Below are 26,309 nucleotides of genomic sequence, written 5' to 3'. Positions count from 1 at the left end.
TTCATTTCTTCTAACCTTCTATCCATCTATATAAAAATTTCATAATCTTTAGATGTCCCTACTAAAAAGGACATCACTTTTCACCGCTAGGCCGATAAATCAAAGTAACAAATTGTAACTAATTTTTGCAATCCATTAAACGAACTGACGATGAAATGCAGTAAGAAATTACAGGAAATTACTGCCTACAAAAATTACAACCTTTGTCCGTGTCATCAATGCATTGAATAAGTAGAGGGAATGAAAAGGCCTCACATTTGATTGTGAAATTTTTTCTCCACTTTCCTGGGTATTTTAGAAAGTTTTTTTTTGCCATTTCTTCTGTTCAACTAGAGCGACTGATCGATGATGACCAACCGAATGAATGAACAATCGACCGAAACATGGCGAATATAGTCGGATATATGTATGTTTGAGGACACACAATTGCTCTCTATCACACCCAATGTTCTCAATAGATGGCCAGACATCGAATGAGGATGACGACGTCCAAATGCGGACATTTGGAATTCAGTAGCTTTTCCAACGAAGGGAAAACCACAAAAAGCTCTGATCCTTCTAGTGTAGTCTTTTCAAAACTCATGCTGGGTGTTTCCAGCTGGAGTTTTTTTTCCCTCTTTCACATTCAGAGATTCGTTTTTTTCTGTTCCCGTTCCATTGCTTCAGAGCTTCAAAAGAAATTTACGTTTGCCGAACCACCCAGAACGGTGAAAACGTTTTCCGTGCGATGATTTTTCCCTTCAATTTACCTTAAATTTTGCCTCCGGACGAATCTGAACTCAGCTCTGTCCTCGCATCAAAAGGGGCTTTCCTGTCGTGACGTTTTCAGGAATCAGGAGCACACATTTCTAGGGACCAACAGGATGTCTAACTGATTGAAATCAAATTCCTGCAGGATTCTTTTCAATGAGGAAATTTGCTTCATTTCTGTGACTTTCTGATCAATAACCTGAATTATCATTTTTGAATTCTCGATAAAAAAGTTTAAAAATTACTTCACAAAAAAGGCCAAAAAATTAAAGTTTGTGTTTCTAAAGGTCCATTTTCTAATTTTCTGACTATCTAACATTCTAACTTTCTGACTTTCTGACTTTCTGACTTTCTGACTTTCTAACTCATTGAATTTCTGAAGTTCTGGCTTTCTGGTTTTCTGACATTCTGACATTCTGACTATCAGACTTTCTGACTTTCTGACTATCTGACTTTCTGACTTTCTGACTTTTTGACTTTCTGACTTCCTAACTTTCTGACTTTCTGACTTTCTGACTTTCAGACTTTCTGACTTTTTGACTTTTTAAATTTCTGATTTTCCGACTTTCTGACACTCTGACTTTCTAACTTTCTGACATTCTGACTTTCTGATTTTTTGACTTTCTGAAATTCTGACATTCTGACTATCTGATTTTTTGACTTTCTGACTTTTCGACTTTCTGACTTTCTGACTTTCTGACTTTCTGACTTTCTGATTTTCTGACTTTCTGACTTTCTGACTTTCTGACTTTCTGACTTTCTGACTTTTTGACTCTCTGACTTTCTGACTTTCTGACATTCTGACTTTCTGGCTTTTTGACTTTCTGAGCTTCTGATTTTCTGACTTTCTGACTTTCTGATTTTCTGACATTCTGACTTTCTGACTTTCTGACTTTCTGACTTTCTGACTTTCTGACTTTCTGACTTTCTGACTTTCTGGCTTTCTGACTTTTTGGCTTTCTGACTTTCTGACTTTCTAACTTTCTGACTTTCTGACTTTCTGACTTTCTGACTTTCTGACTTTCTGACTTTCTGACTTTCTGACTTTCTGACTTTCTGACTTTCTGACTTTCTGACTTTTCAACTTTCAGACATTCTAACATTCTGACTTTTAGACTTTCTGACTTTCTAACTTTCTGACTTTCAAACTTTCTGACTTTCTGACTTTCTGACTTTCTTATTTTCTGACTTTTCGAATTTCTGTTTTTTTTTCTTTCTGACTTTCTGACTTTCTGACTTTCTGACTTTCTGACTCTCTGACTTTCTGACTTTCTGATTTTCTGACTTTCTGACTTTCTGACTTTCAGACTTTCTGACTTTCTAACTTTCTGACTTTCTGACTTTCTGATTTTCTGACTTTCTGACTTTCTGACTTTCAGACTTTCTGTCTTTCTGACTTTCTGATTTTCTAACTTTCTGACTTTCTGACTTTCTGACTTTCTGACTTTCTGACTTTCTGACTTTCTGACTTTCTGACATTCTGACTTTCTGAACTTCTGACTTTCTGACTTTCTGACTTTCTGACTTTCTGACTTGATGACTTTCTAACATTCTGACTTTCTGACCTTCTGACTTTCTGATTTTCTGACTTTCTGACTTTCTGACTTTCTGACTTTCTGACTTTCTGACTTTCTGACTTTCTGACTTTCTGACTTTCCGACTTTCTGACTTTCTGACTTTCTGACTTTCTGACTTTCTGACTTTCTGACTTTCTGACTTTCTGACTTTCTGACTTTCTGACTTTCTGACTTTCTGACTTTCTGACTTTCTGACTTTCTGACTTTCTGACTTTCTGACTTTCTGACTTTCTGACTTTCTGACTTTCTGACTTTCTGACTTTCTGACTTTCTGACTTTCTGACTTTCTGACTTTCTGACTTTCTGACTTTCTGACTTTATGACTTTCTGATTTTCTGACTTTTTGTTTTTCTGACGTTTTGACTTTCTGACTTTCTGACTTTCTGACTCTCTGACTTTCTGACTTTCTGACTTTCTGACTTTCTGACTTTCTGGCTTTCTGAATTTCTGGCTTTCTGACTTTCTGACTTTCTGACTTTCTGATTTTCTGTCTTTCTGACTTTCTGATTTTCTGACTTTCTGACTTTCAGACTTTCTGACTTTTTGACTTTCAGACTTTATGTCTTTCTGACTTTCTGATTTTCTGACTTTCTGACTTTCAGACTTTCTGATTTCCTGACTTTTTACTTTTCATTTTTGTCATTTTTGTCATTCTTATCATTCATGTAATTTTTGTGATTTTTGTCATTTTTGTCATTTCTGTCATTTTTGTGATTTTTGTGAATATTGTCACTTTTGTCATTATTGTCACTTTCGTCATTATTGTCACTTTCGTCATTATTGTCACTTTCGTCATTATTGTCACTTTCGTCATTTTTGTACATTTCGTCATTTTTGTCATTTTTGTCATTTTTGTCATTTTTGTCATTTTTGTCATTTTTGTCATTTTTGTCATTTTTGTCATTTTTGTCATTTTTGTCATTTTTGTCATTTTTGTCATTTTTGTCATTTTTGTCATTTTTGTCATTTTTGTCATTTTTGTCATTTTTGTCATTTTTGTCATTTTTGTCATTTTTGTCATTTTTGTCATTTTTGTCATTTTTGTCATTTTTGTCATTTTTGTCATTTTTGTCATTTTTGTCATTTTTGTCATTTTTGTCATTTTTGTCATTTTTGTCATTTTTGTCATTTTTGTCATTTTTGTCATTTTTGTCATTTTTGTCATTTTTGTCATTTTTGTCATTTTTGTCATTTTTGTCATTTTTGTCATTTTTGTCATTTTTGTCATTTTTGTCATTTTTGTCATTTTTGTCATTTTTGTCATTTTTGTCATTTTTGTCATTTTTGTCATTTTTGTCATTTTTGTCATTTTTGTCATTTTTGTCATTTTTGTCATTTTTGTCATTTTTGTCATTTTTGTCATTTTTGTCATTTTTGTCATTTTTGTCATTTTTGTCATTTTTGTCATTTTTGTCATTTTTGTCATTTTTGTCATTTTTGTCATTTTTGTCATTTTTGTCATTTTTGTCATTTTTGTCATTTTTGTCATTTATGTCATTTTCGACAATTTTGTCATTTTTATCATTTTTGACAATTTTGACAATTTGGACAATTTTGACAATTTTGACAAATTTGACAATTTTGACAAGTTTTGACAATTTTGACAATTTTGACAATTTTAACAATTTCTAAAAATTTGAAAATTTTGACAATTTTGACAATTTTGACAATTTTGACAATTTTGACAATTTTGACAATTTCGACAATTTTGACAATTTCGACAATTTTGACAATTTTGACAATTTTGACAATTTTGACAATTTTGACAATTTTGACAATTTTGACAATTTTGACAATTTTGACAATTTTGACAATTTTGACAATTTTGACAATTTTGACAATTTTGACAATTTTGACAATTTTGACAATTTTGACAATTTTGATAATTTTGACAATTTTGACAATTTAGACAATTTTGACAATTTTGACAATTTTGACAATTTAGACAATTTTGACAGTTTTGACAGTTTTGACAATTTTGACAATTTTGACAATTTTGACAACTTTGACAATTTTGACAAATTTGACAATTTTGACAATTTTGACAATTTTGACAATTTTGACGATTTTGACAATTTTGACAATTTTGATAATTTTGACAATTTTGACAATTTTGACAATTTTGACAATTTTGACAATTTTGACAATTTTGACAATTTTAACAATTTCTAAAATTATGAAAATTTTGACAATTTTGACAATTTTGACAATTTTGACAATTTTGACAATTTTGACAATTTTGACAATTTTGACAATTTTGACAATTTCGACAATTTTCACAATTTCGACAATTTTGACAATTTTGACAATTTTGCCAATTTTGACAATTTTGACAATTTTGACAATTTTGACAATTTTGACAATTTTGACAATTTTGACAATTTTGACAATTTTGACAATTTTGACATTTTTGACATTTTTGACAATTTTGACAATTTTGACAATTTTGTCAATTTTGACAATTTTGACAATTTTGACAATTTTGACAATTTTGACAATTTTGACAATTTTGACAATTTTGACAATTTTGACAATTTTGACAATTTTGACAATTTTGACAATTTTGACAATTTTGACAACTTTGACAATTTTGACAAATTTGACAATTTTGACAATTTTGACAATTTTGACAATTTTGACAATTTTGACAATTTTGACAATTTTGACAATTTTGACAATTTTGACAATTTTGACAATTTTGATAATTTTGACAATTTTGACAATTTTGACAATTTTGACAATTTTGACAATTTTAACAATTTCTAAAATTTTGAAAATTTTGACAATTTTGACAATTTTGACAATTTTGACAATTTTGACAATTTTGACAATTTTGACAATTTTGACAATTTTGACAATTTCGACAATTTTCACAATTTCGACAATTTTGACAATTTTGACAATTTTGCCAATTTTGACAATTTTGACAATTTTGACAATTTTGACATTTTTGACATTTTTGACAATTTTGACAATTTTGTCAATTTTGACAATTTTGACAATTTTGACAATTTTGACAATTTTGACAATTTTGACAATTTTGACAATTTTGACAATTTTGACAATTTTGACAATTTTGACAATTTTGACAATTTTGACAATTTTGACAATTTTGACAATTTTGACAATTTTGACAATTTTGACAATTTTGACAATTTTGACAATTTTGACAATTTTGACAATTTTGACAATTTTGACAATTTTGACAATTTTGACAATTGACAATTTTGACAATTTTGACAATAATTTTGACAATTTTGACAATTTTGACAATTTTGACAATTTCGACAATTTTGACAATTTTGACAATTTTGACAATTTTGACAATTTTGACAATTTTGACAATTTTGACAATTTTGACAATTTTGACAATTTTGACAATTTTGACAATTTTGACAATTTTGACAATTTTGACAATTTTGACAATTTTGACAATTTTGACAATTTTGACAATTTTGACAATTTTGACAATTTTGACAATTTTGACAATTTTGACAATTTTGACAATTTTGACAATTTTGACAATTTTGACAATTTTGACAATTTTGACAATTTTGACAATTTTGACAATTTTGACAATTTTGACAATTTTGACAATTTTGACAATTTTGACAATTTTGACAATTTTGACAATTTTGACAATTTTGACAATTTTGACAATTTTGACAATTTTGACAATTTTGACAGTTTTGACAATTTTGACAATTTTGACAATTTTGACAATTTTGACAATTTTGACAATTTTGACAATTTTGACAATTTTGACAATTTTGACAATTTTGACAATTTTGACAATTTTGACAATTTTGACAATTTTGACAATTTTGACAATTTTGACAATTTTGACAATTTTGACAATTTTGACAATTTTGACAATTTTGACAATTTTGACAATTTTGACAATTTTGACAATTTTGACAATTTTGACAATTTTGACAATTTTGACAATTTTGACAATTTTGACAATTTTGACAATTTTGACAATTTTGACAATTTTGACAATTTTGACAATTTTGACAATTTTGACAATTTTGTTAATTTCGACAATTTTGACTATTTTGACAATTTTGACGATTTTGACATTTTTGACAATTTTGACTTTTTTGACACTTTTGACATTTTTGACATTTTTGAAATTTAAGACATTTTTGGTATTGTTGACATTTTTTACATTTTTGACATTTTTGACATTTTTGACATTTTTGACATTTTTGACATTTTTGACATTTTTGACATTTTTGACATTTTTGATATTTATGACATTTTTGACATTTTTGACATTTTTGACATTTTTGAAATTTTTGACATTTTTTACGTTTTTGACATTATTGATAATTTTGACATTTTTTACATTTTCTTTTATTTTTTACTTTTTTTTGTTTTAAAATTTTTTTACATTTTTTTAAATTTTTTCATTCTTTACATTTGACTTTTTGGACATTTTTCACATTTAGGACAATTTTGACGTTTTCGAAATTTTTGACATTTCCGGGCAGCTTCTTAGAATTGTTCTTATCTAAGTCCGAAATAAAAATTCTACGTAATCAAATCCTGAGTGTTCATCGGGCATTTTTACCGGTATAGCTTGTTGAGTCACAATCCATGATAGCATCTCGCAATGTGGTTAAACATTTCAAGAAATTCTAATAGCCTTCAATATCTGCACAAAAAAGCAACAGCAGCAGCTCCTTCTACACGACTTTGTGGTTTTGTGGTGGGTGTCTATAAGCCTCACATGGCAATTGATGGAATCGAATCGAAGCTTACACATTCACAGGAGGAGCACCTTCATACTTCCTACATACTTTTTGAAGCTATAAAATTTGATTGGAATGGCTCAGTCTCCGGTTGGTGGTTACGTTTTCCCGTAAGGCGCTTTCGGTCGGTGTTTCCATTTTAAACCGCAATGTGTTTCCTAGTACGAAGTGTGTATGTGTGAGGAAAAGCCAGAAACCTAAATAGAGGAAACGAGCTACGTTTCTTACCCAACAAATTGAGGCAATATTGAACCAGAAATCGAACCTGATAAATTCAACCCCATGCCTCCCATTTTACCCAGAAATGAAGAGGAAACATCTATTCATTATTAAATCTTAAAACACCCAAACGTTTATCTTCGTTAGCAAACAAAACTTCCGTAAGCCACTTGAAAATGAATCAACAATTACAGAATCCTTTGCCAGCCAGTCAGACAGCCGTTTCCAGGGGGCTCAAGGAGCAGCAGCTGTTGTCCCAATAACAAATTGTGTAATCCCCCCGGGGGCAACATCTTTCGGAACCAGGTTCGAAAGGAGAAATCACTTCATTTATGGGAAACGGAGGGAAACAGAAGCAGCAGCAGATTTCACACGGAGGCACCACAACTTAAGAAATCTGATATCAAGAGGTCGGTTGTCGGTTGTTTGTTAGGGCCCAGATCTGTAGCTCTACCAATAGATATACAAATGAAATCTTTTCCACTCCCAACAGGGATTTGAACTAAACAATTTATGAAACAATTTTCTACTGGAATTGGAGAGCATCATTCGGATCTAGGGAGCAAGCAACACAAGACGAACAGAAAAAAAAAAATGAAAATAAAACTTCTCCAGATTCCGGTTTCAATTCTTTGAATTGGATTTTGCTTCCAGGGCCATCGAATGGATTGCTACTGCTACACGAGAGCGTTTGAAGCAGCAGCAATGATTTTGTTGATTTTGGTTTCCTGCCATTCTTGTTTTCAAGGACCGGATTCCGAAGCTCAATTGCAAATAAAAGTGAACTTAAGTGGCTACGGAAAACTATATAGAGCCGATGTGTGGGAGTCTATGTTCTCATGGTAGGCTTGAAACTAGACTGACATTGAAATTGTTGGTAGAAGTGGACGAGAACGATGTTCTTTTGAGAACTATTACGTTAAAAATAAAAGGTCAATCTTGAAGTTAAGGAAAAAATAATAATTTAAAGAAATATCATGTAACTTTTGAACTCAAATAGTACACTTTAGTTAAGTTAATGAAAGAAATACTTTTCGTTCCTAGAATTAAGATCGGAAGCGTTTCAATCCTCATCCGTCCCAGAAAAATTTTCTCGTTACAATCCCTGGAGTGTCAATTTAACACTCCTGCCTAAAAGCTCTATTGTTTCCCAATCGATTTTTTTTACAAATTTATAGTTTTGGAATGTAACTCAAAATTGACTCTCAGCCACTTCAATGTTCTGTTAATCAAAGTCTAAGAAAAATATCCGAAAACATGCTTTGGAAGAAAGATTGTAGATTAGCTACGTAGTGGTCAACACAAATTTCACTTTATGTCCAAGAAAGCTGAAGTAGGATGCTATACGAAGGACATAAGAATAATTTTTTTTTAAATTTTTCAAGATCATGACCACAAAAAACTGTAAAAAATTTTTGTTAAAACCATACTTTTCAATCAATGAACCGACGAAAATGTTTAAGTCATACCAGATTAATTTTGAAAAAAGGATTGAAAAGTTGACGTAATTTAACACATTTTTGCATTTTTAGATTGTTCAAATACAAAACACATGATTTTGACGATTTCCACAGGTAGCTGGTTCTCGGACTTTTTGTAAATGGCAATTTTTTTCAGATTTTCTTGCACTTGAATTCTACAATGCACTTCAACAGTATATTAATGCAAGATTTTTGCAATAAATTTATATTCACCAGAAATTCAATTTCATACCGTTTCTAGTGGTAAAATTTCAGAAGCGCTGCAATACTTTTCAAAAAACATGAAAAATGAAAATGTTAAATACTATTTAAATACTCATAAGTTATCGCAAATTATCGCTAGCAGCTGCTTGTTCGTTTTGAAATTCATTTAAAAACCCATGAGGTGGTTCGTACCAGTAAAGTATTTTGGCGTTGAACGTTGCCTACATTCCTCTCTATCTGCTCCAAAAAGGCTGAACCTACCTAGCTTTTTTTAAATTTCGATATTGACGGTTGAGTGAAAACTGTTAAAAACGCAAGCGACCATATCTATTTTCTAGATCTACTTTAACTTCTATATTTGTCATATTTTTGAAATTTCACCACTAGAATCGGTATGAAATTAACTATCTGATGAATATAAATTTATTTCGAAAATCTTGTGTGAATACTCCAAATCCAGTGCAAAGTTGAATTGAAGTGCAAGAAAACCTAAGACATTGCAAATTAACAAAAAGTTTGAAAAACAGCAATTTTTTAAAAATTGTCCAAATTTTGGGTTTTGTATTTTGCAGAAGATGCAGAAATGTACCACAAATTACGTCAACTTTCCAAAGAAGTTTTCCAAGTTTATCTGGTATGACTTAAACAATTTTGTCGGTTCATCGATTGAAAAGTACGGGTTTTACACCCCTTTTTTATATAATTTGTGGTCATGATCTAAAAATAGAAAAAAAAAATCCTTTTTTGCAACGTACAGCTTTCGTATTTCAACTTTCTTGAAGACTAAGTGATTTTTTTTAGCATTTCTTAGCTGATATACAGTCTTTTTCCGAAGCATGTTGTTACGGATTTGATTTCTTAGACTTTGAATGACAGAAAACTTTGGAATTGTAGGTGAATAATGTCTGAATAACATATTTCAGTTACGAGAATTTCGAAACTATAAAATTTTAAAAAAATCGGTTGACAAACAAGAGAGATTTAGCAGTTTTAAGCGAGGAGTGTAAAACTGACACTCAAGGTCTGATTGAGGAGTTCTTTTTTCTGGACTTTCAGGGTGCGTCCCTTAAAAAATAATGATGCAAAATCAAACATTTATTGAGGACTAGCTGACCCGGTGTGCTTTGCTACACCTTTCAGAATCAAATGATATTTTCAGAAATCATTCAAATTTTTATTGTTTTTGGTATTATTTTAAATCAAATTATGACGAAATTAATAAGCAACCACCATAAAATGAGAGCTTCAGCTGGAGTTTCAAATTGCAACACAAACCATAACTTATATTCTGAATCTTGATTTATAAATTTGTTTTAAAGATCTGATAATTTTCATCTGTTTCCTTAAGTTTCGCCCTAAAAAGAAGAGTCCCAAATTAATCGTTCGCAAATAATCTAACTTATAAAGTATGGTTGTTTTTGCTTGATATGTTCTGAATTTATGTTAAAAAACTGATTAGAGAGCTCCCCCCCCCCCCCTGTCCTTCCCTTCACCCCCTGCTGAATGGAGATTGTAATCTTTAATAAACATGTTTTTCGTTCCCAAAAATCCTCTTATATCAAATATAGTTCCATTGGTTGATAAGTATTTAAGCTTTACAACAAAAATTGTATGGAGCCCTTTCTTTCTTTCCCTCTCTACACTGTAAAGCATAAGAGTCTATAACAATCGTAGAAACATATCTCGTAACCAAGTACCTTTCCATGCCATATTTGTTTCCATTTGTTGGCTTCGTAAGCATAAATTGAGAACATATGCCAACAAAATTGTATTGGGCTCACCTCCCTCCTCCCATGTACCTTCTCACTGAAAGGAGGATGATGTGTCAAATAATCGTAGAGTCATACGCATACCAAAATGATTTTCCATGTTAAGTATTGTCCATTTCTCGGATTTTGTAAAATAAAAGTTAAATGTAAGCTTCCCTCTTCCCTTCCTATATTCCATGCCATGCCAAATTTGGTTTTATTTAAGTAGTAAATTTTTGAGTTATGCAAAAATCTTATATATTCTTTATATCTTACCGCTTAAAAGGTACGGCTTCAATTTATAATAGAAACATTTTCCGTATCCAAATACACTCACATGTCAAATATGGTTCAATTTGCTCTCCAGTTATACTGAAAATTGTAAGGGAGACCTTGCCTCCCCCTTTTCATCCACCTCTTCGAAAGAGTGAGGGATACCAAATATTCATAGAAGAATTTCTCGTACCCAAATTTCATTCCATGCCAAATTTGGTTCCATTTGCTGTTGTAGTTCTTGAGTTATGCAGTAAAAATTGTATGAAACTCCCCTCCCTCTTTCCTTCTTCCCCGCTGTAAGAAGGAAGGGATCTTAAACAATCATTAGAACATGACGCGTTGCCAAATACCCGCCCATGCCAAGTTTGGTTCCATTTGCTTAATTACTTTCTTAGTTATGTTGAAAACTATAAAAGAGGCCCCTCCCCTCTTTATATCTCCCTACTGGAAAGAGGGAGGGGTCTCAAATAATCATAGAAATATTTTTCGTATCCAAATACCGTCCCATGCCAAATTTGGTTCCATTTGCTTTATTAGTTTTTGAACTATATAAATAAATAGGAAAGAGGCCCCTCCCCCTTTCAACTGGAAAGAGGGAGGGGTCTCAAATAATCATTTAAATATTTTTCGTATCCAAATACCTTCCCATGCCAAATTTGGATCCAATATCTCGATTAGTTCTCGATTTATATGAAAAATTGTAAGGTAGCCCCCCTCCCCCCTTCCTATCACGCCACTGAAAGGAGGGAGGGGTACCAAATATTCATAGAAATATTCCTCGTTCCCAAATACCACCCCATGCCAAATATGCTACCATTTGCTTGATGGGTTCTCGAGTTATGCAAAAAATTGTCTTTTGTTTGGGATACCCCTCCCCCCTTCCTGTTAGGGGGAGGGGTCCCAAACCAAAATAGGAACCTTCCCCTGCCTCCAATACCCCCACCTGCCAAGTTTCACGCAAATCGGTTCAGTAGTTTCCGAGTCTATAGGGAACAGACAGACAGACAGACAGACAGACAGACAGAAATTCATTTTTATATATATAGATTCCAGAAGATTTTTTTTAATTTGAACTTAAATACTTCTATACTTCCAAGCAGGCCCATGCGAAGGACGTGTCCATGGGGGGGGGGGGGGGGGCAAAGATGGGGTTTCGAAATGCAAATTAAGCTTGAAATAATAATCATACCAAAAACTAAAATAAATTAGAAATTTGATTTCTAAAACCATTTTTATACTCACATAACCATCACACAAACTTGCAAAATGATTAAATTTTAATTAAATATTCGTTTGTTTCGAAACACCAGAAAACGAATGCGAATTTATATTTTAAATAAATCCAGAATTTGAAGCTTCGGACGTAAGAATCAGTGCACAGGAATACATCAAATATAAAACCAGATTTGAAAAAAGATTAAAACCGAATTCTAAAAAAAATCAGACCAATCAGACCACGATTTGAAACTTTAAAAAAAAACTGATAAAAATTGTAAATTCTAATCATGTTCATTTATATTTCTTTTTTTCATATTCAATTGAAGGGTTGATTAAAATACTTCTTTGTATAATCTTGAATTAAAAATAAAATAAAAACCATTTCTCTTTTATTTTATAACTGGTACGAAACTGATAATAATAAAAATAAGAAATTCCAAGTTTTGATTTGAATATTGACAGCTCAAAGGCAATACTCATTAAGTTTACATTGCCCAAATTAAACTTTCAAATTGCAACTTCGAACCATTTTTTGTACTTTTCATAGATAAATTTAAATTAACATGATCGATTAAAAAATATTATTTAAAATTATAAAAATCAGCAAAACGTTCATAAATTTTCAAGCGCAATTATAATTTGAAATTTTATACTCTAAATATTTTGTATTATTAAAATTAAGATTTAGATTTTTCCAAAAATATTATCTTTCCAGACCACGAAAATTTAATATTGAAAAACAAACACGTAATACGTTATTCGTAATACGTAAAGATATTCCTTCAAAAATTTATTAATTCGACACTAAAATTCGGTTTATTTATTTGAAAGTTAAAAAAAGTTAAACTATAACTTGGAAAAATTTATTTTTATAATCAAATGTATTAAGTTTTTCGGCCTTATTAGTCAAAGTAATGCTCTTTTTGTTAGAACAATTATAGATTATGAAAGATATTTTTTCTTGAGGAACTTATTGAGAACATGTGATAAAGATGCTTCTAACAAAACTTTACTCGCTCATTTTCAATATCTATTCATTTCTTTTAACTTTCTATCCGCCTATAATTTTCATAATCTTGGAATTTTCCTACTAAACCAGCGTAATTTTCACCGGTAGGGTTGATAAATTAAATAAAAAACAAAATCATGGTGACTTCAAAAATTGATCTATAATATCAAGATAAAAAATATATGTTTTAAACGTTTAAGATTTTAAGATTTTTTTTTTTAAACTTCTGACAATTTAAAAACTTATTTATAGCATTTAATTGATAAATCAAGAGACAGCATTTTAATGCCTTTGTTTGATAATTGATTTTGTAGATATTGGTGTCCTGAACTCGAATATTTTGTAATATTTTGTCTATCACCTCTCGTTTTGGTGCTATGGAATTTATAAGTTTAATAATGAATCATTTTTGAATGATATCAAACCAAATCAAAACAATTTTTTTTTCATTTAACAAACTTTTGCTTTTTTAAATATTAATATTTAAGTTGAAAAAAAAATTAACAAATATAAAACTCCTCTAACTTTTTCGCAGTCAAAATTTCTTTTGGTCTTGTGGAAAAATAATAAGAACCTTGATTTCAAAAATATTTTGATATTTCAAAGTTTTTCAGAGAAATTTAGAATTTTCTTTAATAATTTTCAACCAATTTTCAAAAACTTCACGAAAATAAAGAGAAATAAGCTCTTGAATTCATTTTACCTCAGAAAAATGTAAATTGTGTGGCCTTAAGTTATCTATCAAAATCCATTTGAATTTGCAATTAACAATTTTTAAAACAAGAAACACGACATAAAATTGAGGCTGAAATTGGTTTCTCAAAAAATATTTCATATCCACATGAAACATGATATAAACGATTTTTTTTCAGTAATTGATTATACATTAATAGATGAACTTCAATACATTAAAAAATGTCTCAGGCCTGGAGTGAGATAGGATAAATAACCGGAATGAATTTCTTGAACTGAAAATTTAATTTGTAAAAAATCTCCAGGGGGGGGTATAAACCCCTAAAGTTCCCCCTCGTTCGCACGGATAAGTTTAATAATGAATCATTTTTGAATGATATCAAACCAAATCAAAACAATTTTTTTTTCATTTAACAAACTTTTGCTTTTTTAAATATTAATATTTAAGTTGAAAAAAAAAATAACAAATATAAAACTCCTCTAACTTTTTCGCAGTCAAAATTTCTTTTGGTCTTGTGGAAAAATAATAAGAACCTTGATTTCAAAAATATTTTGATATTTCAAAGTTTTTCAGAGAAATTTAGAATTTTCTTTAATAATTTTCAACCAATTTTCAAAAACTTCACGAAAATAAAGAGAAATAAGCTCTTGAATTCATTTTACCTCAGAAAAATGTAAATTGTGTGGCCTTAAGTTATCTATCAAAATCCATTTGAATTTGCAATTAACAATTTTTAAAACAAGAAACACGACATAAAATTGAGGCTGAAATTGGTTTCTCAAAAAATATTTCATATCCACATGAAACATGATATAAACGATTTTTTTTCAGTAATTGATTATACATTAATAGATGAACTTCAATACATTAAAAAATGTCTCAGGCCTGGAGTGAGATAGGATAAATAACCGGAATGAATTTCTTGAACTGAAAATTTAATTTGTAAAAAATCTCCAGGGGGGGGGTATAAACCCCTAAAGTTCCCCCTCGTTCGCACGGCCTTGCATCCAAAAGACACTCAAGACTGGATTAGGGTTATAAGCAATCATTTATAAATCAAAAGATTGAAAGAAGGAATCTTTTTTGCACAATTTTACTCTTTTGAAAAATATGTATTTTTCTGATCGTTTTTGCAAAATGAAGATTATATTATAGCTCAAGGATGCACCTTAAATTTATTGTATTTCAACTGAAGCGGTTTATTAATCTTCGTTAAACCTTCACATCACATCATAACGTTTGCCTTCAAAGTTTTTTCTGGTTCTGATTTTTGTATAAATTTGATTTCACAAAGTAATTACAGTTTTCTGCTGGGTTAAGAAGAACCAAACTAAACCTGACAGTAATATTTGATAGCACATATGATTTTCCGAAAAAAATAACATAAGATATTTATCTCGAAAGGTTTAGAAAATTGCTGCTTCGATTTTTTGTGAATTTTTTAAAAATTTCTAATTGCGAGTTGATTGATGATTTGAATTCATTTTTCACAGTCAGCCTTCAGTTGTGGTAAACAAAAACAGTTATCACAAAAGTGAAGATAGTTGTTATAATCATTTTTTTCTGTGGTTCATTAACCGAATGAATAAAGCTATTTTTGCAATTTCATACTATAATGTTTGTTTTTCGATGCGAACTTTGGTTTAAAAAAGGCTTGCTTTTCCTTTCAGAAAAAAGTGTGTAGAAAAGCAGTACTTTTCGATACAGTTTTTAAAACAGTGTTAAAAAGTGCTTCTTTTCGTCAGTGTTGAGATTTAGAAGGTTCAAATACAAATCGTTATTTCTGGTCTTACTTATCGGGTTTCAAGAGTATTTACTGGTATTGTAGACGGAATAAATGAAATGCCTTAACAAGAAATATTGGACAATGTTTAAATTGGAGTATGAGGTTTCGTAGAAAATTTCTAAAAATTTTGTTTATGAAAACAAAGGAGTAATTTTGAAATTCATTACTACACTGGTTTATCCAAAATATCACAAGACATCTAGCACCTTTTCAAAGGATTATTGTCGAGAATAAGTGTAAAAAATAGCTACCGCTTAAGTAATTAGTATCTTGTTATTATTGAGCCTTCTTCCACAATGAAACCTGCATTGAATTATTAATTTCAACAGTTAGTTTTTAGTTATCAATTGCTGATATTTCTCAAAACTGCTAGATTTAAAAATTTTCCAACGAGCAAACGCCAAAACTGGAGATGACCAAATGGTCTTACTAGAGAACGATTAATCCTTCTTAGGAAATTTGATTTAAAGGCTTTAATTGATTCGATATTATTTCAGTTGAATGGCTTATGGTCCTTGTGTGAAATCCAATACGTTCTGGCTAACATTCTTCTCTGAAATTATTGTAAAAGTATTGCTGTTTTTCAGATTGCTTCTACCCCTTTATTTATGGACAACTTTAGAGCTTACGTCGATACGTAAATACGTAAAGGGAAGATTAGTCGCTGACATTTTTTGTGTGTTAATAAATAAACAAAGATTTTCTTCAAGAACTTCTATCATACATAAATGGTCTACAGCAGAATACCAAATTAACTGAAGAAATTGAAGAAGAGAGGAAATTACCTTTCTTAGATGTTCTGAAAGAAGAGATGAATACCTCTTGAAATTCGTAATTTGTAACACCCAAAATAGGGTAGGTAGACCCAACAAAAATAAAGAAAACGGCACAACTGTCGAGCATTGAGAAGTTTTTGCCACCTACAAGTAACTTTCTTAACTCGGATAATTCAAAAGAGCGGAACGATACACATTTATCTGCTGAATATCTGCTGGATAAAAAACTTGTTGTTAGTCAGGTTAGCCGAAATTTCCCCATTCTTCGATTTCAAGAAGTCAATTTGCACTTAAACGTGCTTAAACGATCACAATATGAGGAAAAACTTTTTGTTGAATAAATCATTTTATTAAATGTCAAGTGAAAAATTTACTGAACATCTGAATAAAGCTTATTAATGTCTTAAGTTTTTCAATGGTTTTTCTGTGATGTTCATTTAGCGATAAGCGTTAAGCGATTTTTGCTCAAGAGGACGAATGATTGAGATGGTGGAAATCCTCTCTAAATAAAGAAAACAAGAATAAGTAGACATTAGATTTTTGCTAAAGTTTGCTAATTTTAATAGTGCATTCAGCACGGTTAAGATGAGCGAACGCTGACATTGACCTAGCTAGCGTTTTTGTTAGCGCCGCTAAATTTTTCAAGTAGCAAAGTCAAACTCTTCAAATTGTAATTTATTCAATGACCATAGTGTGTGAATGAAGCAAACGGTTTTCCATTGACTAAATTCCATGTCTCGAGATCAAATTTGGTGTTGGATTCGTGATCTATTACTAATGATCTTGTTTTGATGCAGATTTTTAATATCGATTTTAAGTTGTGCATCTTCTGATTTCCTTTTGATCAAAAGTTTCTACTAAATTTACAAAAATCTGGTTTTGAAATTTTCTGTTTGAGCATGGGGAATCATGGGACACTTTTTTTTCTTTGTTCCATAACTTCTCTATTATGAGAGATAAAATGAAAATAAAAAATGGTATGGTTTTCTACATTTTGAAAGTATCATAAGGTAGTTTTTTTTAATTAAAAAAAAATCCAAGTTCTCACTGTTGTAAAAAGGCATATTTTTTGGATTTTATAAAATGGTGAGGAATCGTGGGCCACTTAATCCAAGTTAACCAAATAACATGCAAAGTTTATGAGTTGACCCAAAACTGTAATTTTAGAATTCATTTCGTTTTTTAAAAGCAATATCAGATGATGAAATTGAAAAGAGAGTTGTGTACGATCGAATAGACTAATAAATCTGGCTTGCGAACGTTTTGGCATAATTCCTTTAAAAGATGGACAAAATACTTTTCATAACTCTTCATTTGGCATAAGAAAACTTTACAGATAGGGAAATCGAATTTTATGTTCTGAATGTGTATAAAATCATAAAAATATTGGTGGCCCAAAATACCACATAAAATATGGCCCACGATTCCTCACAAGCTATGATTTGCAAATTGGTTGCATTTGTGTGACTTATTGATATTTCATCAAACGTTCCTTTTCCACTTGAAAGAACATGACAAAACTAATATCATAATCGTATTAGCATTAATTTTTTTATGTACTTCAGGTCTCCCACGGATGCAATTTGCGGGTGCTTGTTTATTTATGTAAGTAATTCTACAACATATAGAAAAATATGCTGAAGCAAAGCGACGACGCTGACAGTTGGATTGAGATTTTATCTCAACACATATCTGAGATATTTAGAGTGGCCCACGTTTCCCCACTCTCCCCGACGATTAAGTAACGATAAAAGGCAACGATTAAAATAAGCTAAATGAGATGATGATTCGGTCAGATAACTACCAAATAAATCAATTATCAAAACATGCTTTAGGGAATTAAATGGCAAGTAAGAATTTTCAATTTAAGTGGTTTGTTATAAAATGTCTTAATCATACCTTAACAGTGAACCTATAAAGGATACATAATTGAAGGCAGAGCTTTATAATTGGCCTTTGAAAAAGTTGTTTGTGTCTACAGGTGTGGGCCTTCTAATCTTATAGCAACTCTTGAAAAGTTTGTTTTCAGTGTTCGGCATTAAAGCGCTAAACGCTAATTTGTCTATTCCGTTTTTGTTAAATAATTATCGTTTTAATTCAGTTTTTGACCAAACGTTTAAACTAACAGATAGACAAACCCCACCACAAAAAATCAGTCAAGGAAGAATGCTGATATATGGTTTTTTCTTGTGTCTGGCGTTAAATCGCTAAACGCTTATTAGTCCGCTACTTTTTTTCTGGCAAATTTATTTTATTACGGGATTTCTGTTGGAATAACGGATAAACAAACTCCACTAGGTGCCATTTTTCAAGCCGGAATGCTGATAAATGTTATTTTCTGCAAAGTGATGGAGTTTTTTCAGCCCTAACTTTTCTAAAAATAAAGTTATAAAACAAATATATAAACAAAAATGTAGCGGACTAACTAGCGAATAGCGTTTTAATGCCGACCTCTGTTTGTTTTCCTTATTAATATTCAGAAGCTTTACATTTACAGCATAGGTTGCATACCTATAACTCTCTTACTGCAGGGCTCAAAAAAAGTCTTAAAGCCTCTCTTGAAAACTTCCTTCTATCAGTCTCGTTTTGAGTACTGCAGCTCCACAAAACGATGCAAGGTACCTGATACACCCACCAGGAACTGAAAATCTAGCTGTCTTGTTCGATAGACTAACATCGTTCGACAGTAGCCGAGTACTTAGATAGTCCTCGGCAGGAAGTCTTCCTGCCTACGAATTCCAGGCAGGGATGCAGTTTATATATGATATTTTAATTAGAGCATGTCATTATTACTATTATTATTAGTATTTAGTTTCCCTGCTTTTTACTAGGTAGGAAGTAGCTTCTACCTGTCGGGAAGGCGCTTTTTGTGGTTTCCCATTTTTGCGAGCTTGTTTTCCACCCCCTAGTACCTATCTGTATCATGACAACCAGTTCCACCTGTCCGAAACGACCGAAAGACTAACCCGACCGATAGTTTGAGAGCTCCAATTTCGCCGGTTTGTCGATGAAGCTACAGGGATCGGCAAGCTTTTAACACAAACAAAACATTAAAAAAATATGTCGAAAAATCGTCAAAATTGTCATAGTTGTCAAAGTTGCCAAAACTTTCAAAATTGTCAAAATTGTCATAGTTGTCAAAGTTGTCAAAACTTTCAAAATTGTCAAAATTGTCAAAATTGTCAAAATTGTCAAAATTGTCAAAATTGTCAAAATTGTCAAAATTGTCAAAATTGTCAAAATTGTCAAAATTGTCAAAATTGTCAAAATTGTCAAAATTGTCAAAATTGTCAAAATTGTCAAAATTGTCAAAATTGTCAAAATTGTCAAAATTGTCAAAATTGTCAAAATTGTCAAAATTGTCAAAATTGTCAAAATTGTCAAAATTGTCAAAATTGTCAAAATTGTCAAAATTGTCAAAATTGTCAAAATTGTCAAAATTGTCAAAATTGTCAAAATTGTCAAAATTGTCAAAATTGTCAAAATTGTCAAAATTGTCAAAATTGTCAAAATTGTCAAAATTGTCAAAATTGTCAAAATTGTCAAAATTGTCAAAATTGTCAAAATTGTCAAAATTGTCAAAATTGTCAAAATTGTCAAAATTGTCAAAATTGTCAAAATTGTCAAAATTGTCAAAATTGTCAAAATTGTCAAAATTGTCAAAATTGTCAAAATTGTCAAAATTGTCAAAATTGTCAAAATTGTCAAAATTGTCAAAATTGTCAAAATTGTCAAGATTGTCAAAATTGTCAAAATTGTCAAAATTGTCAAAATTGTCAAAATTGTCAAATTTGTCAAAATTGTCAAAATTGTTCGAATGGATGAAATTGTCAAAAATTTTATTTTTTTTTGACTCAAAAGGTTGTCGACTCTGGACATCACCGATACGAGACGAGAACCTGATGATGATCCTGATGTTGATGATGATGATGATTCTGGTGGCTGGTGGTTGTGATGTTGACGTAGAAGCAAAACTTTTCGATATCAAAGCCGATGCTTATGTTTTATGCAGAACGCTGTGCATGATACGGTACTACAACACATGTTGGGGACGAAATCCGGGAAGCTGGCTGGTTCGGGCAAATGCAACCGGTCCCCCGGAATCGAGGAAGAGGACGACGGAAGTTTCGGCATCGATGGCTGTGGAAAAGTTAAAGCAGTTTTATCGGCTTCCGGTACCTGAACTAGATATTGGCATTAGTTGGAAAAATCCACCCGGCTAGGGGTTGGCCGAGGTGGTTTTTCATTGTTTTACTGTTCTGTGCAATTCGAGTTCGTTTAAATTAAACGCTAGGATTCAGAATGGTACGGTATCGATTTATAATCCCGATTTATCTGTGTTGAAGCGTGTAGAAAAGACTTTATTCGTTGAATTTACACAGATTTATAGGCAAATGTACTTACAAATCATAGCCGAGATATATTCCCGGCGAGATATGTGATTAGATACTAGGAATGTGGATCACTGAGAAGTAACATTCTTATAAGCTTTAATTTATGAAGAATTCCCCAAAGTAGCATTCCCGTAAGTAAGAACTTTCTCCCTGACTTCCTTAACCGAAACGTTCAATACCACACATGTCAAAATCAATAAAGTAAATACTTCCTCCTGCCGGAACCCTGAAACTCACCAGACCACTCAGCAAATAATGGTAGGTCCTTTTCCCGAGGGTGATGTCCCGCACGTGACTGACGACGATGTCCTTGGCCAGCTCGGTGCTACAATCCAGGACGATGTGCTTCCGGCTCCACCGGTTGAGCTCCTCGATGGTGCGCAAGAATTCGATCGCATCGCTCACGTTCGCTATCCGCTTGACCGTTTCGACGTGGAAGGTTTCGTTTCCGGGTCGCAGTCCCTGGTAGATTTGCTGCAACCTTAGGAGACCTGAAAGGAGAAAGAAAAAATGATTTGTTAAGTTTCGAATTAACAACTGTGAAATTTAAGTTTTTTTTCATTACCAACAATAGGCATTTTATGTCAGTATGTAATGCATAGACTCGAAAACTACTGAACAGATTGGCATGAAAATTCGCGAGGGAAAGTTTTTGGAGCCGGAAATAGTTCCCACGAGATTGAAAACTCCTCCCTCTATAGAAAGAAGAGCCACTTTAAAAATTTGGGATAAAATTGATTAAAAATTGGATAATTCGTGAGAAAGTTCCTAAGAAATTAGTCTGTACATTAGACCGCTGCAAAAAATGACTTTTTGCTCTCATATGTTTTTTCGATGTCTTTTGGGTCACCAAGCATCAGTGTAAAAATTGAGATGATTTGGTTGATTCCTGAGTTAGCGCAACGCATTTCAATTTTGTATAGAAATTTGTACGGAAGACACATTTTTTGCACATTAAATTATCCAGAAAATTCAAATAAGCTTGAAATGAAGTCGGTCTTTGATTTTTGCTTTTGACTATTCTTAAGCTACATTTTTTGCAAACATGACAAGCAGCTAATAATTTCATTGAAAAAGTTATTGCCGTTTCAAAATAAAAAATCTGAATCCATTGAAAAGTATTTAAAAATGGCAGACTTTGCTTGCTAGAGTTTTTAATAATTTCATGATATGTTTTTGTAAATGTAATAGAGGTCAATAAATTTCCTGGCTATGCAAAGCAGTTTTTTTAGATTTTTTTTACTCATCCTATGGTTTCACAGCTTTCAAACAAGTATTCAAAAACGCTAAATTTAAATATAATAATTTTGAAAACAAAAACTTTGTATAACATCGAATATTTTTCCTAGGGTAAAAGTTAGGTTTGTGGTTTGTTCACATGAATTGTACTGCAAGAATCAAGGAATATTTTTCATTCAAAGTTATATTTTTTGAAACTTTCAGTACAGCTCTGGCGATTTTTGAATGAAAAATTTTGATTCCCCATACAAATTTCCATACAAAATTAAAACTCTTTGCGCTAATTCAGGACTTGATGGATCGCTTCCTAAATTTTTATTGCTATTCCTGGCGGCAGAAACAACCAAAAAAAGTTATGGGAGGTGTAAAAATTTAAGAATTTGAAATTTCCATACCAAGCTTACAGCGGTCTACTGTACATGTTCTTTGTGACGAGAAAAAGGGATAGGTATAACATCTGTATTGACGTGTTAAGTAAAAGATGGAAAAAATTTATAAGCAGAAGCACAGCTCGATTATAAACAGGTTAAATATTTGAGCATGGATAGTTTGAGCGTAAAAATTCAAACACAACATTGGAAATAAAAAAAACACTTTATTAACGAGAATCTAAGTTATGCAGTCCTAGTTCACTCGTTGACTTCTCGTTGTATTTACTCAACAGTTACAATAAACTAAACATAAGCTCTATAAAAGATGAATTTGAAATTCGGCATATGGTTTTTTTTTCTTAAGGCAAAGGAAGTCACGCGTTCAAGTTTCATCCAACCATCGTAAATATTTCGAGTGCTATTTCGAATTGCCTGCAACCAATCAACAAATTTATTGGTTTTCAGTGACATGCTCGTAGATTGAAAATAGCGCTGGCACGATTCATGTGAAAGACGTAGTTAATGACTGCCTACGTTGATGACTGCCTTCTCATTGCTGAAGAAAATAGAATTGATGAAATCCAAAACGAATTTAACAAACCCTTCGAGAGCATAAAATTCACAGTGGAAAAAGAAACAAACTGTTCTATTCGCTTCTTAGACATGACTCTCACCAGAAAAAACAACAAAATAAACAAGCATTGGTTCACAAAACAAACGAACGGACGATACCTAGATTTCTCATCCGCCAGTCCCCATGCGCACAAAATGAACACAGCGATTGCTTTAATTGATCGCGCACTAAAACTGACTGACGTAGAAGAAAGGGTAAAAAGCATCCAGAATGTCAAAGGAATCCTTCTTTCCAATAACTATCCAGACAGTTTTATAAACCACATTTTAAAAACAAGAACAGATGCAATTTATAACTCGCTACAATACGAAAACCGAGACACTCAAATGGGTAGATATGCTTCCTTAACATACATCCCCCATTTGAGTGAAAAAGTGAGCAAAATACTACGAAAACACGACATCATTGCTTCATCAAAACCCGTAATCGTGAGACGGCCGTTGAGGAAACACGCGGCAAAAAAGTTTGTGAGTTTCAATTTCCGAGTGCACAGTGCATTGACAAATTCAAAAGTATAATTTGTAATTAATTTCATCTTTTAATTTTACTTAATAAATACAGTTTTTCTGAGGATGGCCGAAAGTTAAGTAGGCCGAAAACGTTAAAAAACAGCATTTTTATTTCGTCTTGCGCTCACCGAAAAATATCAATCAAAAAAGATTATAGTTAATGAATAAGGAAAAAATTACATTTACTCAAAAATGATTCAAAGTATCATTTTTTACGACTTAAATTATCATTTCTATGAATATTATCCGTTGGCTATAAGGTTTTCAACCAATTTATATCAATTAATTATTGCATATTGCTTGTATTGCATTTTAAAGTGTCATTACTCGATGCATTGGTTTATTAGACTGAGTCGATTTGGAGTCATTTTTGAATTTCTCGAACCTTGGGGTCTAAAAAGCTTCGTCTTGGTCCAAAACTAATCCATGATTTTTTGCAGAATTTTTAAGTTACGTTTACATGAGTAAATTTAAACTTTTAGGTTTGTATGGGAAAATTGAATATTTTGTACTGAAAAATCAATATCATTTTTGTTTCTACTGTGGAACCGAACCAGCAGACAGTTTCTATGCCAATTTATAAAATTCATAAGAGAAATTTTTCGCTGAACAACTTTGTCGAAGACCGTAACTTCGTATCTAATTAGGTAAAAAAAATTATTAACTGTTTAACAACGGTATGTCTTTTCGCATTGATAAACAATAAATTCAATAGACATCACTGCTGGACTCTCGCAAAGTATTGCATGAAAAGTAGCCATGCTATATCTTGCTAGGCACCCTGCAGGGATGTCAATTGAATTTATTGTATTTCAATACGAAAAGACATATGTCTGTTATACGGCTAATAACTTTTTTGCCTAATAAGATACGAAGTTATGGTCTTCGACAAAGTTGTTTAGCGAAAAATTTGCTTAGAAATTTTATAAATTGGCACAGAAACTGTCAGCAGGCTCGGTTCCACAGAAGAAACAAAAATGGTGTTGATTTTTCAGTAGTTAATTTTTAATTTTCCCATACAAACATAAAAGTTCAAATTTACTTATGTAAACGTTACTTCAAAATTCTGCAAAAAATCATGGATGGGTTTTGAACCAAAACGAAGCGTTTAAGACCCCAGGGTTTGAGATATTCAAAAATGACACCAAATCGACTCAGTCTATTGGTTTATTCCTGGAATAGTTTTGAATCCGATTAGTTAAATGTAACAGTCCTACGCTACGCAAACTAATGCAGCCTTCGTTAGGACCTATTTTAGATGTTAAATTTAATGACATCTACTACTACTCAGATCCTTCTAAACAGAGCGTCCATCGATTTTCTGCGGGTTTCCAGCGAGTCCAAATAAAACTGGCGTACTCAATTGCGATCCGAACTTATTTTATTTTTTATTTACATAGTATTCCGTCTCACGACATAACTTGACGAACATAATTCCTAAAATTCACTCGGTCCATGGCAACCGTTCACCAATTTCTCGGGCATCCCACGTTCGCCAGATCACGCTCCACTTGGTCTACCACCTCGCTCGTTGTGCCCCCGCTCGTCTTGTTCCTACCGGATTCGTAGCGAACACCTGTTTTGCAGGACAGTCGTCCGGCATTCTCGCAACGTGTCCAGCCCAGCGTATCCGGCCAGCTTTCACCACCTTCTGAATACTGGGTTCGCCGTAGAGTCGCGCGAGCTCGTGGTTCATTCTTCGCCTCCACACTCCGTTCTCCTTAACGCCGCCAAAGATGGTTCTTAACACTCGTAGCTCGAATACTCCGAGTGTACGCAGGTCCTCCTCGAGCAATATCCATGTCTCGTGCCCGTAGAGAACAACCGGTCTAATGAGCGTCGTATACGGCCTACACTTCGTGCGAGGGCTAAGTCTTCTCGACCGCAGTTGCTTGTGGAGTCCATAGTAGGCACGACTTCCGCTGATAATTCGCCTCCGGATCTCACGGCTGGTGTCATTGTCTGCGGTCACCAGTGAGCCGAGATAGACAAAGTCTTCGACTATCTCCAGCTCGTCGCCGTCGATCGTGACCTTGTTATTAGTGGACAAGCGGGTTCGGTCGGTCTCGGATCCGCAGGCCAGCATGTACTTTGTCTTGGACGTATTAATCATCAACCCAATCCTTCCTGCTTCACGTTTCAGTTTGCGGTAGATCTCCTCCACCGCTTCAGATGATCTGCCGACTATATCAATGTCATCGGCAAAGCAGATAAGTTGACTGGATCTGTTGAAAATCGTGCCCCGCATTTCGCCTTCCGCTCGTCGAATAACACCTTCAAGCGCCACGTTGAACATCATGCAGGATAGACCATCACCTTGTCGAAGCCCCCTGCGCGATTCGAATGAACTCGACAATTCACCCGAGATCCGCACACAGCACTGCGTTTCATCCATCGTCGCCTTGATCAGTCTGATCAGCTTCCCGGAAAAGCCGTTCTCGTCCATGATTTTCCATAGCTCGTTACGGTCGATCGTGTCGTATGCGGCTTTGAAGTCGATGAATAGATGGTGCGTAGGGACTTGGTGTTCCCGGCATTTTTGGAGGATTTGCCGTAATGTGAATATCTGGTCTGTCGTTGACCGTCCCTCCATGCAGCCGGCCTAATGACTTCCCACGAATCTGTTTGCTTGTGACGTTAGGCGGCGGAGTAGGATTCGGGACAACA

At 32.7% G+C, this 26,309-nt stretch overlaps 1 protein-coding gene across 2 annotated transcripts in view; it reads right to left on the bottom strand.

The window, feature by feature from the left end:
- Positions 1 to 26,309, bottom strand: part of LOC129757511 (glutamate receptor 1) — a 603,301-nt gene that overhangs the window by 71,698 nt on the left and 505,294 nt on the right. For both annotated transcript variants that reach the window (XM_055754774.1, XM_055754775.1), the window contains exon 4: positions 21,127 to 21,380. In XM_055754774.1, the coding sequence (XP_055610749.1) occupies positions 21,127 to 21,380 (254 nt within the window). The remainder of the gene's footprint in view (positions 1 to 21,126; positions 21,381 to 26,309) is intronic.

Source organism: Uranotaenia lowii, chromosome 3 (assembly GCF_029784155.1).
Source record: "Uranotaenia lowii strain MFRU-FL chromosome 3, ASM2978415v1, whole genome shotgun sequence".
Taxonomy (NCBI): domain Eukaryota; kingdom Metazoa; phylum Arthropoda; class Insecta; order Diptera; family Culicidae; genus Uranotaenia; species Uranotaenia lowii.
This window is presented reverse-complemented; position numbering and strand designations above follow the sequence as displayed.